Below are 15,442 nucleotides of genomic sequence, written 5' to 3'. Positions count from 1 at the left end.
TTGTGGTCATTCAGATTAAGAAAAAAAATCAGGAAACATTTGTGTTCCAAATTAAACATCCTATAATATTCTTATAACAAAATAACATTTTACATGATTTACAAAAAAAGCTACATTTAGTGCGGTATGGTAACAGATTGGAATAAAGCTTAGTAATCCACCTATCAATGTCAAAACAAGCTTTGAATATGGATGAGAAATAATAGAGTAGAGAATTATGTATGTATCAAAATATTATAATTAGAACTAAGCTAAACCAAGAAGTACAGGTTGCTTAATGACTGAAGTAATGAGACTTCCCTGGGGGTACTTAAGACCAGATTCTGAAGTTCCAATGGCTGCCCCCCCAGGAAGTGTGACTGCATTTCGGGCCCTCGGCAACTGGCCCACATTTATAGCCATGGCCATGTGACCATGTTTTATGTAATTTTGCTGAAAAACAGCATTTATTTCCGGTTTCGGGCAAAACTGGCTCTTAGTGAACAATGGATTTACTTAACAATTACTGCAAAAAAGGTCGTAAAATTTGATCAGTCATGTGAGGTGATCCATTTTATGGCCATCACGACTTATGACTTTAATGGGTAGGCTCCATTATGGTCATAAATTGAGGACTATATGTAAATCAAACCAAACCATAACAAGAAATAGTTTAAGAATATAGCTAACTAAATTAGCCTACAACTAAAACTTTATCAAGATACTATATTAGTGCCAACATGCAATCTGTAATGATCATGCACAAATTAATACTAAAACAAAAATGTAACAAGTAGTCATCAACCAGTACCTGATTTTAAAACTATCTTCCGTTTTGAAGTGCGTTGTAAAACTGCCCAGAGATTTGGAGACCCAAGTTCACTCTTAAGAATCTGAACAACTTTACAGATTCCTTTGCTACAATCCAGTACCATTTTTTCACTTAAAGTAATCATCTTAAGTTTTCCCACCAGAAAAAGCACACTCTTCAGTTTTATTTTAAGCCATACTGTCTCCAAAATGTACAAGCCAGTGAAAGTGTCCTTCTGAGCCTTCTTCACTGGTCATTAAGCATTTATCCCAGGTTTAACGATAAGGCAGAAATGTTAGTTCTATTTTTATCTTGTCACCGTAATAACCAATCAAATTAAAAAGAGATTGGGATTCCTCCAATCTACAAGCTCTCCCCTTTCACTAATGGAGACAGGCCTGAACAGCATTTAGCAACGACAACGTGTGAGCTGACAACATACCTTGTAGTTAAACATTGCCAACATAGTTACAAACTGCAAGATGAAACCAGCACACAGCTGCACATTTTGGAGAAGTTCTCAGTAAAAAGAGATCTTCAGAGTTATTACCTGGCAAAGGTGCATGGAAAATTAAAGCTAGAAGATTGGCGCTGCAAGTCCTCAAACCTTTCATTATTGCTTGAGGAAGCATGAAAGTGGATATAACAAAATTTATAACTTACAATGTAATTGGACACACTATGGAAAAAAAGAGATTCATTTAACAGAAAGTATACAGGAGACAAATATTATGATTTATCTCCAAAGCCAAATTATTCTTTTATGTTTAGAGTCTGGTGGAAAACATTTTGTGTTGGAGGAGAACTCTTGTGAAAGGAATTATTTTCTATCTGCTCAACAGATTGTTGCCATATAGATAAACATGATTCAGATATGTGAATTTTATAAGTTAATGTTCATACTGCACAAACACAAACCAGACTTATAGCTAGCCACTTTCAACTAAATAGACAACTGAAAAGATGCTTAGGTTTACCTAATCTGGGAGATGATGATGACCAAGGAGGAGGAGAAAGAAGGAATTGTCCTTTAGAAGAAAATTAAAGCTTTTCAAGAACATAGATAATGAGATTTGTATCCAATGATATCACAGGGATTCAATATTTTAACATTCTCTCTGATTGTACCCAATACGCTCAATTAAGAGGGATGAGAATTTTAATACAACCATTTCCATCCTGTTGCCAATAAAATCTGAACTCAGTCTTGATTTGAAGGATACTTTTATTTTTTGGATTGACTCCATTTTATAAAGGACATTCCATATTTGTACATATATGAGGTATGCTTTTGTTTGAAAATGTCCTTTTTCAGAGCCAATCATCAGGGTGTGTGAAGTGCCTGACTTAGCAAACATTTTAAATTAGAATCAATGTAATATAAAGCAAAACAGATTTGGGAATGAAAGAAAATTTGGTTATTGACAAAACAGAGTGGTGATATGCTAATAAAGTACATCTTCCAATAGTGAGTTCCTGATTTTGAATCACCTTTTGGTAACCGTACAGTATGATGGCCATGTATTATCTTTAATAATTAGAGATAATTAAAGATATGTAGGCTATCAATTTAAAATGCAGCACAGTATCTTGTGTTAAAAGGAAGTGATATTGTCTGTATGATAGGGAAGAGTTTTGTACATGATGTACTATCAGATTAGGCTATGGTAACTTTATGAATTATGAGCTGTCATGCAGTTTTTCATGTGCTAAAGAATTTACTTCTTGGAAATGGGAGCTATAAATAAGGCAACAGATGTTTTTTATTGGCTCCAACTGGAACCTCTTTTTTTTCCAACATGACTATGAGTGAAAATATCTGTTATGTGCTGGTATTCTATAAACTGCATATAAAGTAGTGTTTTCATTTGCAAAAGTTATGACACTTTTTCTATCAGCTTTCTTTTATCAAAAATCCAAAAAGAAAAATAATAACATGAAGATGTAATATGCATTTTGGAGGAACCAAAGTAAGAATAAATAAATATGGTGGGTTTCCCAGGGCAACTGTGTGTGTATGTGTATATAAAATACTATGAACACAAATACTATTGTTAAAAAGCCAGACTGTATGACATCTTCAAACAAGTTTGGACCTGGGTCTCCGGAATCAAGAATGAGCCTTCAATAGCAGATACTACCTCGAATTCCTTTTGGTCTGCCAGTCGTTACCTATAATGGTATGTGGGAAACACCCTGGGCAAAGAGACATTGACAAGATAATGATCAGACAAGAGACAATATACCCTGTAATTGGATAATGGGTGGACAAGAAACTCAGAGAAAACCCTTTTTACTTTCTTCTCATCTTGAAATAAGTATAAGCACCTCTACTGGAAACTATACTATGCTTATCCAAGATTATCTGACTATGTTTAAAAGAAAAAAAAAGCCTGTTCAGACATTTAGAACCATCCAATCTTTCTATAAGTTAGAAATGTAATAAATCAATCAGTAGAGATATTCTTAATGATTCTGATTAAAAAAAATATATATACAATTTACTTCTGCTTTACTTTACTCACTTTACCCTGTAAGATTTAAAGATTTCTAAACAGACAATGTTCCGGTTTTTCACATTCCCTAACAAGCTGTAATATTATCAGCAGATAAGCTTTAATATGTTGATCTGCCAACTCAAATAACAATTTCCTAAGACAATCAAATAACGAAGCACACATACATGTACCTTCCTATAATCTGTCAGAACTTGCTCTGCTGAGTACAAATGGGTTCCTGCAGTAATTGCCTTTATATAAGTGTACATTCACAATTCCTTGACATTCAAACCTCTTGTTCACCGCTCCTACTTTCCCCTCCCTATTTTTTAAAATGGCAGTTTTAAAAGGCAAAGAAAAAAAAGGAACAAAGATAGGTATGCAAATGAAAGCATTACATATAGTGATGTCCCAAAGAAATAAATGGAGACTGTACTTATAAATGAAGTTAAGTAAAATTCTATTTTGATTATTATATATATTGTATGCTATTATGAAAAGCAATACGTTTTATTTTAAAAAATAAATGAAGTTAAAATTTAAAGAACTTGGCAAAACATTTTTAGAAATTTGAATTTGGGCAATGCTAAGACATAGACACACTATCTAATTTTGAAAAGATACTCTCAGGATACAGAAGAGCAGAAAGATCAAATAAATAAATAAATTTACTGACAAAAGTAAATTAAAAATGCGCACCAGATTCACAGGCACTTCACATCTTGCATAAAGTTTAAATGTATGGAGGGACATTTTGGCTTTTTTTGGTGCATTTCCAAACATCTTTTTATATCTTTATATTCACATTTTTTTGTTCTGAACTAAAATCCAAATTGTTAAAAGATTATAAACAGCCAATTTGATTAAGTTAAGACATCAGGCTAGAAACTTGGGAAACTAAGTTTTAGTCCACTTTAGGTAAAGGCAGCTGGATAACGTTGGGTCAGTCTCTCTTTCTTTCTAAGCCCTAGGAAGAGGACAATGGCAAACTACTTGCTTGTCCAGGCAATCTCCAGGAATCAACACTATTTTTAGCTTTGGCTATAGGTTGGTGGACTTTATAAACTATATTTTACTGCAAACATGGTTATCAGAAGTTGTTCCCGGATGAAGTCAAATGATATGTGCATGTACTTGTACAGAGAGGCAGCCAAAAGGAGCTGCCAAAGTGGGGAGAGGAGCCCAGAAAAAAAATGCAGGTATGTTCAGGTATATATATTTGGAAAGAGTTTGTATACATTCCTGAGTATTCTGAAGCATCCGAAGAAATGCACATAGATTTAAAAAACTGTATTATTACACCAGCATTAAAAGTATATTTTGTTTCAGCAAGAGACAATCTTCTGGGGGCCATACCTGAAAGACCAAATTAGGGACAGAATATCATAAAGAAAATGTATCTAGATGATTGCTAAGAATTGCCCACAACTTGCTGACAGATAACCTATCAACTGTGTTGCTTTTAAGTATGATGTACTTATTTAGAGCTTATAACATAGTTCCTATGTATTTCCCACCTCAGAACTGTGGGAAACTATTGTCAGTTTTCAACAGTCATGGCCAAAAAAGGGGAACCTGGAGGCTACATGCTGCTCTGTAGCCACAAACTGTCTAGTTTCTCTCTCTATTACAAAATCTATAGCATATAAAATTAATTGGATTTCTCACTGTTACACCCAGAAACAACTTATACAGGTAGTCCTTTACTTACAACTGTTCATTTAACAATCATTTGAAGTTACAATAGACTACCTCAAATCTACTTAAAACCCATTTTAATGACAGCCATACAGCCCCCATGGTGACATGATCACATTTTGGGCACTTGACACATGGTTTACCATTATGGCCATCTGCAATATCCCACAGTCACGTGACTACAATTTGTGACTTTTTGGGCAGTTTGCAGTTTTTTCTGGTTTCCAGAAAAAAAACATCCACCAGGAAAATGGATTTGCTTAACAATTGTGGTGTTTTCTTTTAATGACCCTCATAAAAATTATTATAACTTTGAATCTAGTTTTTCAATCGCAATGACTTACAACCACAATGATATTTGACTTAGTTACAGGCATAAGATGAGGACTATCTGTACTCAACAGCACTGCGGCAACTCATAAATATCAAGGAATTTAGTTTCCACTTTCCAAAATCAGACAGGATTAAACCTGTCAGAACATTTCCATCAATTCTCTAAGGCCTTTTGTCACTGGATGTTTCAATTTCCAAATGAAAAAGACAGGAAGAAGGAAGGAAGGTCATGGGCTATAGGAATGACCAAGAAAGAATGTTTTAAAGATTGTTTTAGAAAAGTCCAACATAGGGCTGAGCAGAGAAGAACATTTCAAGAGAGATTTTAGAACTATTTTCTTTAATAACAGCACAAATGGAAATGCAGACAGATTGCAGACAGGAGAAACAGGAGGCCAACCCACAAGGCTTTGGAGAACTGACCACAGCAACAGGTAGAAGGATATGCACCACCGATGTAAGATCTAGTTAGAGTATATGGTACATAAAATGGATACCAATAGCACTAACAGTCATTCACTTTAGTGACTTTGAGAAAAAAACAGTAGGTGATCAGTAAGCAGAATATCTCAGAAATGCTTGCTGCACCATGTATCTGCTCATGCAATGGGACTTTCCCTTACTTTGCCCTATTCTGTTACAGAAGATCCCCTATGAGAGATGCATGAGAGAAGGAGAATTTGAAATGTCATGCTACATGTAATTATAGTCTTTTACCAATATATTTGAGGAGAGCCACAAAGATGATCTTGGAGCAAATATGCAGAAATAGTTAGAAAAAGAAATGTGTATTAAGCTTTTTTTTAGGTCCAACAGCAATCCGAGGCTATTTTTGAAGACCTATTTTATGTTACATTCTCAGACAAAAACTGCAAATTTTTATGAAATAGATGAAAACAAAAGCAATAATCTTTTAATAATTTTGTGTTAAGGTATTTTAGCCACTGAGATTTAGGAAACAGAGAATGTCATCCTTGATTTTTAAAAATATATATATATACAGATTCTTTCAACAAAAATGGTACACATAAGATATGTCATATAAGCTAAAAAAAAAAAAAGACATTTTGCCCTTTTCTTCAATTAACCGACTCTACATGTGTTTTGGAGGAAACATCTGGAGTTAAAAAAAAACTACACCAACCTATATCAATCTTCCCCTTTTCAAGTTAGTAATGCAATCTGAATAAAGATCTGTTGATAGTGGTTTTTATTTTAATGGTGCTTTCAACATTATGTATGTATTAATGTTAAAGTACCTCAATTTAATAAGAATAGTAAATAGAGATGTGTACTTTCATTCAATATAAGAATTTTCTGCCTTCAGGCATAGAAAATTTACACAGGGAAGTTTGATGTGGAATTGGAACTTTTATGAATTATTTCTAAAAGAGATTTAATTTGGTCAATCACACAAAAAGTATTATCCTACCTCCAACCACACCTAATTTGCCATTGTAACATTTTATATTGGTGAAACAAAAGAGAGAGCATAACGTCTGCAAAACCTTAACTATATTAACTATAAAAAAAACCACACTGCAGAACAGGAATTCTTGTTTGTCACAAACAAAAGAGAAATGGCTGCAGGATCCAGTCTGGGTCAGTCACTGGAACCAGAGGTTTTGTCTTCCAAGGTTTCAGACACGTGCTGGAGCCCATCCAAAACCTCTGATCCCAGTGACCGATCCAGATTGAATCCTGCAACTTTATCCTGGGACACATATATTTGCCTTCATTCATGAGATAAATGACTAGTTAAATCTCAGGAAGATAGTAAAACATGCCTTGTTAGAAAGCAGTGGAGGAAGGTCTCAGATGACAGACATGTTGATTAAATAGCAGCCAAAACTGACGTCTAGGCTATCTAGAACAGTCCAATGAACAGGGCTATTCTAGCCAGTCATTAGCACCATGCTTTTAAGGAGCCGAGACACACCTGCAGTTATCAGGATCTCTTTCCAGTCTGCAGTGTTTCATGCTTTCCCTTCCTCACTCAAATTGTTCTGCAATATCTCACCACAACACTTATTTTAAAAACTATCAAGGGTTAACAGATCCATCTTATATTGTGTATAATTTAGCAGATCTGTCAATAATGCAGTGTAACTTAGAAGTTCCATCGATAATGTACTAATTTAAAGATGCATTTTGTGTGAGCTCTGAAGAGTGAATCACCAAAGACAATTGCCAATTATTATAAACAGGAAACGTGTTACATGAGCTCTCTTTTTCATAGTGCGTAATCAGAACAAGCTAAAGATGCCTAGCAGTTAAAATTATTCAGTTTAAAGAGGTTATTACTGTCACTATAGCAAAAAAAGAAACTGCAAAAAAACCAAACCAGTGCTTAATTTCTTTTTAACAATTTTTTTTAAATAAAAGCACAATATGCAGCATCACTGTACTTGAGCAGTCCCTTTACCTGGATGATTAAATATCTGATGTAAAACAAAACAACTCTTGCTATTTACCATTGTGCTAATGAATGTGCATTCTTCAGCACTTTCTCCTACTACCAGGCGAGACTCTGAAGCCCAAAGAGAGGTCAAGTCAAAATTAAATGTTGTCAGGAAAAAAAAAATCTCTCAATAATGCTTTTCATAAAATTGCTTATATAGGCCAATTATTTTGAATTTGAAGCATCACATGAATTTACAAGATCTCTATATCAATGCACATTCAGGTCTAGCTTAACATGTTCAAAAACTTAAGATGAACAGATAATAGTAATAGTAATAGTAGTAGTAGTAGTAGTAGTAGTGATGATGATGATGATGATGACAAAAAAGTCTGGATAGTGGACGTGGCAGTGCCTGGAGACAGAACAGACAAGAACGAACTGAAGAAGATAACAAAATACAAAGACCTAAAAATAGAAATAGAAAGACTGTGGCAAAGGCAAGCAAGGGTAGTAGCAATAGTAATAGGCGCCTTGGGTGCAATCCCAAAACAACTGGAGCACCACTTGAACACCATTGGCATTGACAAATTCGCCATTAGTCAATTGCAAAAGGCAGCCTTACTAGGAACTGCTTCCATCCTGCAACGATATCTGTAATACCATCAAACATCCACATCTGCCTATCCCAGGTCCTTGGGAAGGACTCGATAGACAGACAAAAATGCCAAATTTGAACATCTGGCTGGCTGTGCGATGATTAATAATAATAATAATAGATATAATAGCAAAATTTGATAAGAAGCTGTACAATTTTGCAGTTTTGTTCCTAAAGTGTGTATTAAGATTAAAAAATCATATACCCTTTTTCCATTTATTAAAAAAGAAAAAACCTATTGTTAATGACATTTTTATAATTTCATATATCATCCCTATATGATTTTGACTTTGGTAGGTTGATATTTCAGAGTGAGAAAGAATCAGGGCACCAGAAAGTAAACAGTAGAGAAAAATCCAAACGTTAGCATTATTCAGTATGTAAGGAAATATTGATAGCATCAACATCACAGCATCCTTATGAAAATTAGCATAGGCTTTCTTTTTTAAAATGGAATTTTTCCATTAATATTTTAAAGAAAAAAATCCATGACTAAGTTTGCATAAATCCACATTATTGCTAAGAACATAAAAAGAGAATAATTATTTTAAACATTCTTTATTAAACAACATTGAAGGAGAAAGCTTTAACTAGAATTGAATATGGAACCTTCTGATTTGAAATCAGAACTGAAATCTCTTTCACTAAATCCCCTCAGGCTATCTTGTAATGCAGTCCTGTACTGCAAGAACAAATCTCTGAGCATCTTAAGCTTTTTACACAAAGAGACAGAAGGCAGTGTTCATTTCTATATCTTTTGCAGCTGGTCAATGCAGGGGTATTTCCACTCCAGCAACAGTTGGAGTAGACTTCTAGTTTCCAAGAATCATCAGATTTCTATTCTCAGAAATAACCTTTGAGATGATTACAGCAGGATCATGCAGTCAAAGGGGCAAACTTTGACTATTAATAAAATGAAATACGAATGCAAACTTGTTTACTTAGAAATCCTGAATGTATAGCTCAGTGTAATAATGGCAAAATTATCACCTAGACAAAAAGTAATTAGGGCAGACAAATTGTGCTATTTATCTATTTGTCACCTATCAGGAACCTTATATAATATTCAGTTAGTGCCAATGATGAGTGAAAGATCTATGTTAACTACAGTGGCAAAGAATCTTGTATTCAGTCACATATTACAGTCCTTTGCTTCCTCAAGGTGTATCTCATCTGGGCTTGGGAAATGCTCAACCTGAAACTTGTCAATGACACTTCTACAATTCTGAATACAGAGGAATTACTTTCACAAGGCTAGTAAATTACAAGAAATAATCTCCTACTTAATGAAAATAATTTATTAAATGTGTATGCCCTTTCTTTTTGCCAGACTTTCTCTATCCTGGTAGGATCCAAATCTATTAGGATTAAAACTTTCAAAATACCAAATTGAAGGGGAACTATATAAATCTTACTAAAATCACAAAGGGATTTGCTTTTAAATGGTAATCTAAATGTGATGGAATTTGGTGCTGAATTACAGGAGAGGAAACAGAAGCATCAACTTTGAGTTGTTGCTATGCAGGAAGCAGAATGGAAGGGATCCTCCCTAATTTCTTCTCAGCATTTATCAGATAGTTATGCAGAACGTGCTTTAGTCTGGCAAAATTTTGTCTATAAGTAATTCCCTTTCTGTTGTGCTAAAAATATTAAGTCAATTTAAGCAATGTAAGACCTTCATATTTAGTCAACAGAGCTTTTAAGCATTCTTCTATGAATTGTGTGTTATGTACGGTATGTATATGTGTGCAAGGATACAATTATTGCAATAAATTTTGGAGTACGACTTAGCAATTTTAATAATCAATAACAATATGTTACAGCCTTTCTTTTGAAATATATTTAAAATAAGTACTGTAGCTCTACTGACACAAAGTACCCCAATCCTCCGACTGACAAAGTAATACAATGCAACAGTTCTGAATCTATAAACTCTACTATTAAATATAACACAAACACATTTTTCATTCCATTAACATTTTATAATTCCTAAGATTTTAGCCTTCAAACTGATTTCATGGTCATTCAACGAAACACAAAATTTTAAGCAAGCTACAGTGCAAAGGGCTTATAAGCAGCTGCAATGCAGACATCTGGGTTCTTTCACAAGAGGCAGCATATCTGTAAATAGCATTAAATAAAGATTTAAGAGAGCAGGATGGTACAGAATTATCATCCTTGGCAAGAATTCAGCAGTTCCAAAAAAAAAGGTGTTCCTTTTAAACCTTTCTAACTGAAACATGACTAACCTATTCCAACTTTTCCTGATAGTAAATATTATCTCAATTAAAATGTTTATCTGATTAATGATTAGGCCCTAAAGTGGGAGAAAAGGGAGGGAGATGAAATTTTATTCAATGTGACATTAAAAAAATAAATCCAAAAACAGACAAGTTGAAAATCTGTGTATGTTTTGTTTCAGCAGGAATTACCAAGTTAAACGCAATATTTACAGTGATTGGTGAAGCATCACCAACAGTAATCACATTTCTTTCAAATCTGGAAAAAATATGCCTTTGTTTCTTACTAATTTAAAATCCATTGATTTGGCATTACATGTATTTCCAGTATTATAACCAGCAGGTGGAGTCAAAGAACAGTTTAAAGATAGTTACCAATTTTACTAGTTTGTGCATGGAAAGTGAGGGATCAATTTTAGGCCTTAGTCATATCTTTACTGAAAAACAAATTTTACTGGAAAATGGTTGAACTAAAAAACTTGTGTTAAGAATTAACATTCTTGCTTATTAAATCCAATCTTGATAGATGATACACATCTATCCACTAACCAGTACAAAAGTACATGCCACTCACAAAAAAACCCCTTATTGTGAATGGCCTTTTCTTACTGGTAATTTTAACTCTCAACCTCCCACATGCCACAGCCTTAATATTTCCCAGCATCCTTCCCTCACCTAACTGTAGATATACATCCAATGCTCTTTCCTCACCTGACTTTTGATATATAACATGAAATATATGTATGTCTTTAAGGACATTAAATTCTATTTTGTTGAACAGGTTTTCTCATACTTGGTTGCTATTCAGATAGCAATTTTGTTGCTTCCTTGTATATTTAAACAATACAGATAGTCCTTGGTTTACAATCACAATTGGGTGCAAAATTTTGGCTAAGTTGGAACAGTTATTACATGGATCATCATGTGACCTGACAATTTTACAATGGTTGTTAAGGGAACAATTTGGTTGATAAGTGAATCCAGTATATTCCATGGACTTTTTTTTTTTTTTTGCTGTTTTATTTATTTATTTATTTCTAAAATTTATATGCCACCCAATCCCAAGGGACTCAGGGCGGCATACAAAATTAAAACAATAATCTAACAATAAAACAATAAAATAAATACATTCACACAGCGTGTCCGATCATATCCCGCCCCCCCCCGGGGACATCAGCCCCAGGCCTGCCGGAACAGGAGAGTTTTAATGGCTTTCTTAAAGGCTGGCAGGGTGGGAGTAGTTCGAACCTCGGGGGGAAGTTGATTCCACCAGGTCGGAGCCACCACAGAAAAGGCCCTTCCCCGAGGGCCCGCCAGCCGACACTGTCTGGCCGACGGGACCTGAAGGAGGCCCAATCTATGGGACCTCACCGGTCTCTGGGAACTGTGCGGCAGTATGCGATCCTGTAAGTAATCTGCTCTGTAGAGGTTTTGGACAACATTACCTACCATTATCATTACTACCAAAGCTAATGTAAGTTATAATCAAAGCATAAAAGGGGAATCTGCTGCCTTTTCCTATTAAATTCTTAACCTCAGTGTGCTCATTTTTCATTCCAGTGTGACAATGCCTCTGGAAACATCTTTCTTCTTTTTCTAATTCCTCCATGAATTGACCTCCTTATCAGCAGCCTATTTTCAGTTTCTATCTAGAGTATATAATTTTTCAATTTTTAATTTGTACGCATTTGTTTATACTATTTTTCATTTTTTAACTAGCCCTACTGAAACAAACTACAAAGCATATCATATTAGTAAACAATTACACTTGTAATGTAATATTCACACTTGTAGAAATGGGCAGCAATCTGAGGATCCTTTTAATATTCCTGTAAATTCCAGTGAGACTATGGATTACAGCTACTGCATAAACAACTGTATTCTATTTATTGTGCCCAGGGAACAACAGACAAGATGTCATTCCTTTATCACAGGCTCTAATCATTTAACTGTTAAAGAAAAGTCAATCCATTTAGAAAACCACATAATTTCTCAATACTCTGTTTAAAGAAACTGTAAGGAAGATGGTGTTTCTATGAATACTCAATAGTATTATTGTACTATATGGAGCTCTTCATAAATAGGCAAAAATTGTTTTGGTATTTTCTTTTAATATACAATTTCCAAACTACTCTTGATGTTACTTGTAAATTGATGACTTTTCCTGACAATATACATTGGCAATGCTTACTATTATTCACTCTTTATAAAGTTCCTAACTTTTTTGAATACAGTAATCCTTTCATCAGTATATTATAAAATACTGTGTTGCCTAGTTTTGTCTATTTTATAAATAAACAAAACTAACAAAATACATGTCTTCCTTTTTAAAAAGGTAATTTTGAAAAATCTATTTTTCATTTTTGAAAAATCTCATTCAATGGGCTAAAACTGCTTTACTGGGAAACAGATCCAATGTGCAATAACGGTCTCATGACTTTCATATAATTATATTTAAGAGGAACTGAAGAGGCTTGCTAAGCATTTGCTTTTGCCATATATGATCCACATCTAGGGAAGAGCAAGGAAACATCGATATTGGGTATATGAATACGGAATGAGGAGATTTACATTTTTCTCTAATTTCTCAAGATTGCCAAAATCAGCAAGAGCACATATAAAACTTAAAGGTCTAAAATTTTAATATAAATTATGATGTGGTAGAATTTTATTTAGTGAAGTCTAGCAGTTGCCACTTAGTACTGACTACTTTCTCATAGTGTCCAAGAAAAAAGATCACAGAAAATAATTTGATTATTTCCAATTATCAGCATCACTGGAAGAAATGTGCTACTATTTGAAAGCCACAATATTTATGAAGTATTGTATGATACTTCTTTCAAAATAGGAACAGACAGAAAGTAGTACAATCAAAGGAACTATAAGCTCCGAGATTAGAAGAAAATGAAATGCAAACAGTACAAACATAATAATTGTGTTACTGGCAATAAGTGAGTATCATTGGTACTAACAATTTGTTAAGATTTTAAAGCTGCCACAACAGTTTTTGTTACAACAAATCAAACAGTTACAGTCTCAAACTTAGTTCTCCATTAAAGTTGCACTACCTAGAATTTCTCTGCTGTAGGAAAAGAGAATAAACTGTTTTTAACAGGATTACTTTGTCAACTTTATGAATTAAAATGATCTCAACTGTAAATAAAGCTTAAGTGAAACATCAGCCTTCCAAACATGGGATTTAAGTTCCAATCAGATGTACTTGAGAAGTATTCTAAGTGCTCCTAAAAACAACAAAACACTTGTCTGATTAACCAAGACAACTGAACTAAGTGTCAAGCTGCTTAGTTTGATTAACATAAGTAAAAACATAAGTAGAACATGTTTATAGAAAACCTTATATGTTTAGGAAAACTTTGTAGAAAATGTATCATAACTAATGTAGCGGAGGGAAACCACAACAAAGATGTATTTTGTAAGCCACACAAACAAATGGCTTTTTCACTCTAATTCCAAACAGTAAAGAAAATACTTTTTCAGACTCTTCACCACTTACTGGCACACAGCAGTTCAAAACTTTGAAGTCTAGAAAATATAAACTTGACCAAATAGAGTCAAGCAATTCTGACACCACGCTCCTTATATTCAAATTGCAAAGCAAGAGTTTATTACTCTGGGAAGATTCCTTCTGGTCTGCTGCCCACATCCATCTGGACTATATAAACCATTAACCATTTTATTCTCTGGAAATTCTATTTTTATCATATTTAACAACTGAAGCTCTAAATGCAATGATTAAATACTAGTGTTAAGATCTCAGAAGTTCTACGCTTCTTAAAAAATAGGTTGTAAGCATACTGGATTATTTGTTCATTATTTGCATCTCTATTGTATCAGCTGATAGATTAGGAAGTATTTTCTACACAGTCATTTCTGTTATTACTATCACATTTTTGAAGACTAGTTTCTAATCTATCTTTCATGGCTCATGTTTCAGAAGAACCTAATCATATACATGACATTCTGCAATCATACTGCAGCTAAGCAACAATCATGTTGGAAAAGAGCCATGGACTTAATCCGTGGAGTTGCAACAATGGAAAAGTAACTCCCACATATGTTAACAGTATGCTTAAATGCACCTATACAGTTTTTATTTTGAGTGAAAGTCTGAAGAAAAGCTTATATTTACCTTCAATAATCTGAATAGCTTTCCTCCCAGCTCTAGAACACTGATAAAATTTGTAACTATAAAAAGGACTCCAGATATATGCATGCCATATGACCTCTTTAGTTTGGGAAAAATCTGCCTGCCATTGTAATGCTTCACATGCAACAGACAGATTCAATGGAGAGTCCATTTCTAGGTATCCTTCTCCCCAAACATTATTGGTAAACTTTCTGGAATAAATCTTTTCTTCTAAGAAGAAAATGAGGGGAAAATCCATTTTAGAAATCTGTTCATATACTTTGGGACAGGGTACTGTTTTATTTTATAGCAGAAGAATGGTGGAAGAGAAACTGGAGAAAGATAATCACCACTTACATAAGTATATTGCCACTGACTTCAAACTGGGCACTGTTGACATATTCCATAATTAGTTAATTCTATTTAAATGTTAAGTTTCTTATCTTTTAATTGGTAATACAAAAAGCCACCCACATAATTTGACTTCCAAGTTTTCAACTTTAATTATCCCAGCGTAATTATCAGTCAAGTTATTAAAAGATTTTGAATAGAAACCAATATGCACATATTGTGACTGCAAACAACAAAGTTATATGAAAAAACCTTTACACATTTATAGTGCAATAAAACCATGATTTTAAATAAATACATAAGCAGCAGCCAAATTTATCAGAATT

The 15,442-nt window shown here is 33.9% G+C and overlaps 1 protein-coding gene across 4 annotated transcripts in view; it reads right to left on the bottom strand.

Annotated features, from left to right (window-relative positions):
• The window catches only part of PIK3R1 (phosphoinositide-3-kinase regulatory subunit 1), a 56,560-nt gene that overhangs the window by 29,256 nt on the left and 11,862 nt on the right, over window positions 1–15,442 (bottom strand). The window contains exon 1 of one of the 4 annotated variants that reach the window (XM_039365345.1): window positions 791–1,415. The exons of the other annotated variants lie outside the window; for them this stretch is intronic. Coding sequence (XP_039221279.1) covers window positions 791–935 — 145 coding nt within the window. The 5' untranslated portion in view covers window positions 936–1,415. Of the gene's footprint in view, window positions 1–790; window positions 1,416–15,442 lie in introns of those variants that run through there. 4 annotated transcript variants of the gene reach the window in all.

This window comes from Crotalus tigris, unplaced genomic scaffold (assembly GCF_016545835.1).
Source record: "Crotalus tigris isolate CLP2741 ecotype Arizona unplaced genomic scaffold, ASM1654583v1 scf7180000017592.2434428, whole genome shotgun sequence".
NCBI lineage: Eukaryota > Metazoa > Chordata > Lepidosauria > Squamata > Viperidae > Crotalus > Crotalus tigris.
The sequence above is the reverse complement of the archived record's forward strand: the minus strand, read 5'-3'. Positions and strand labels throughout refer to the sequence as shown.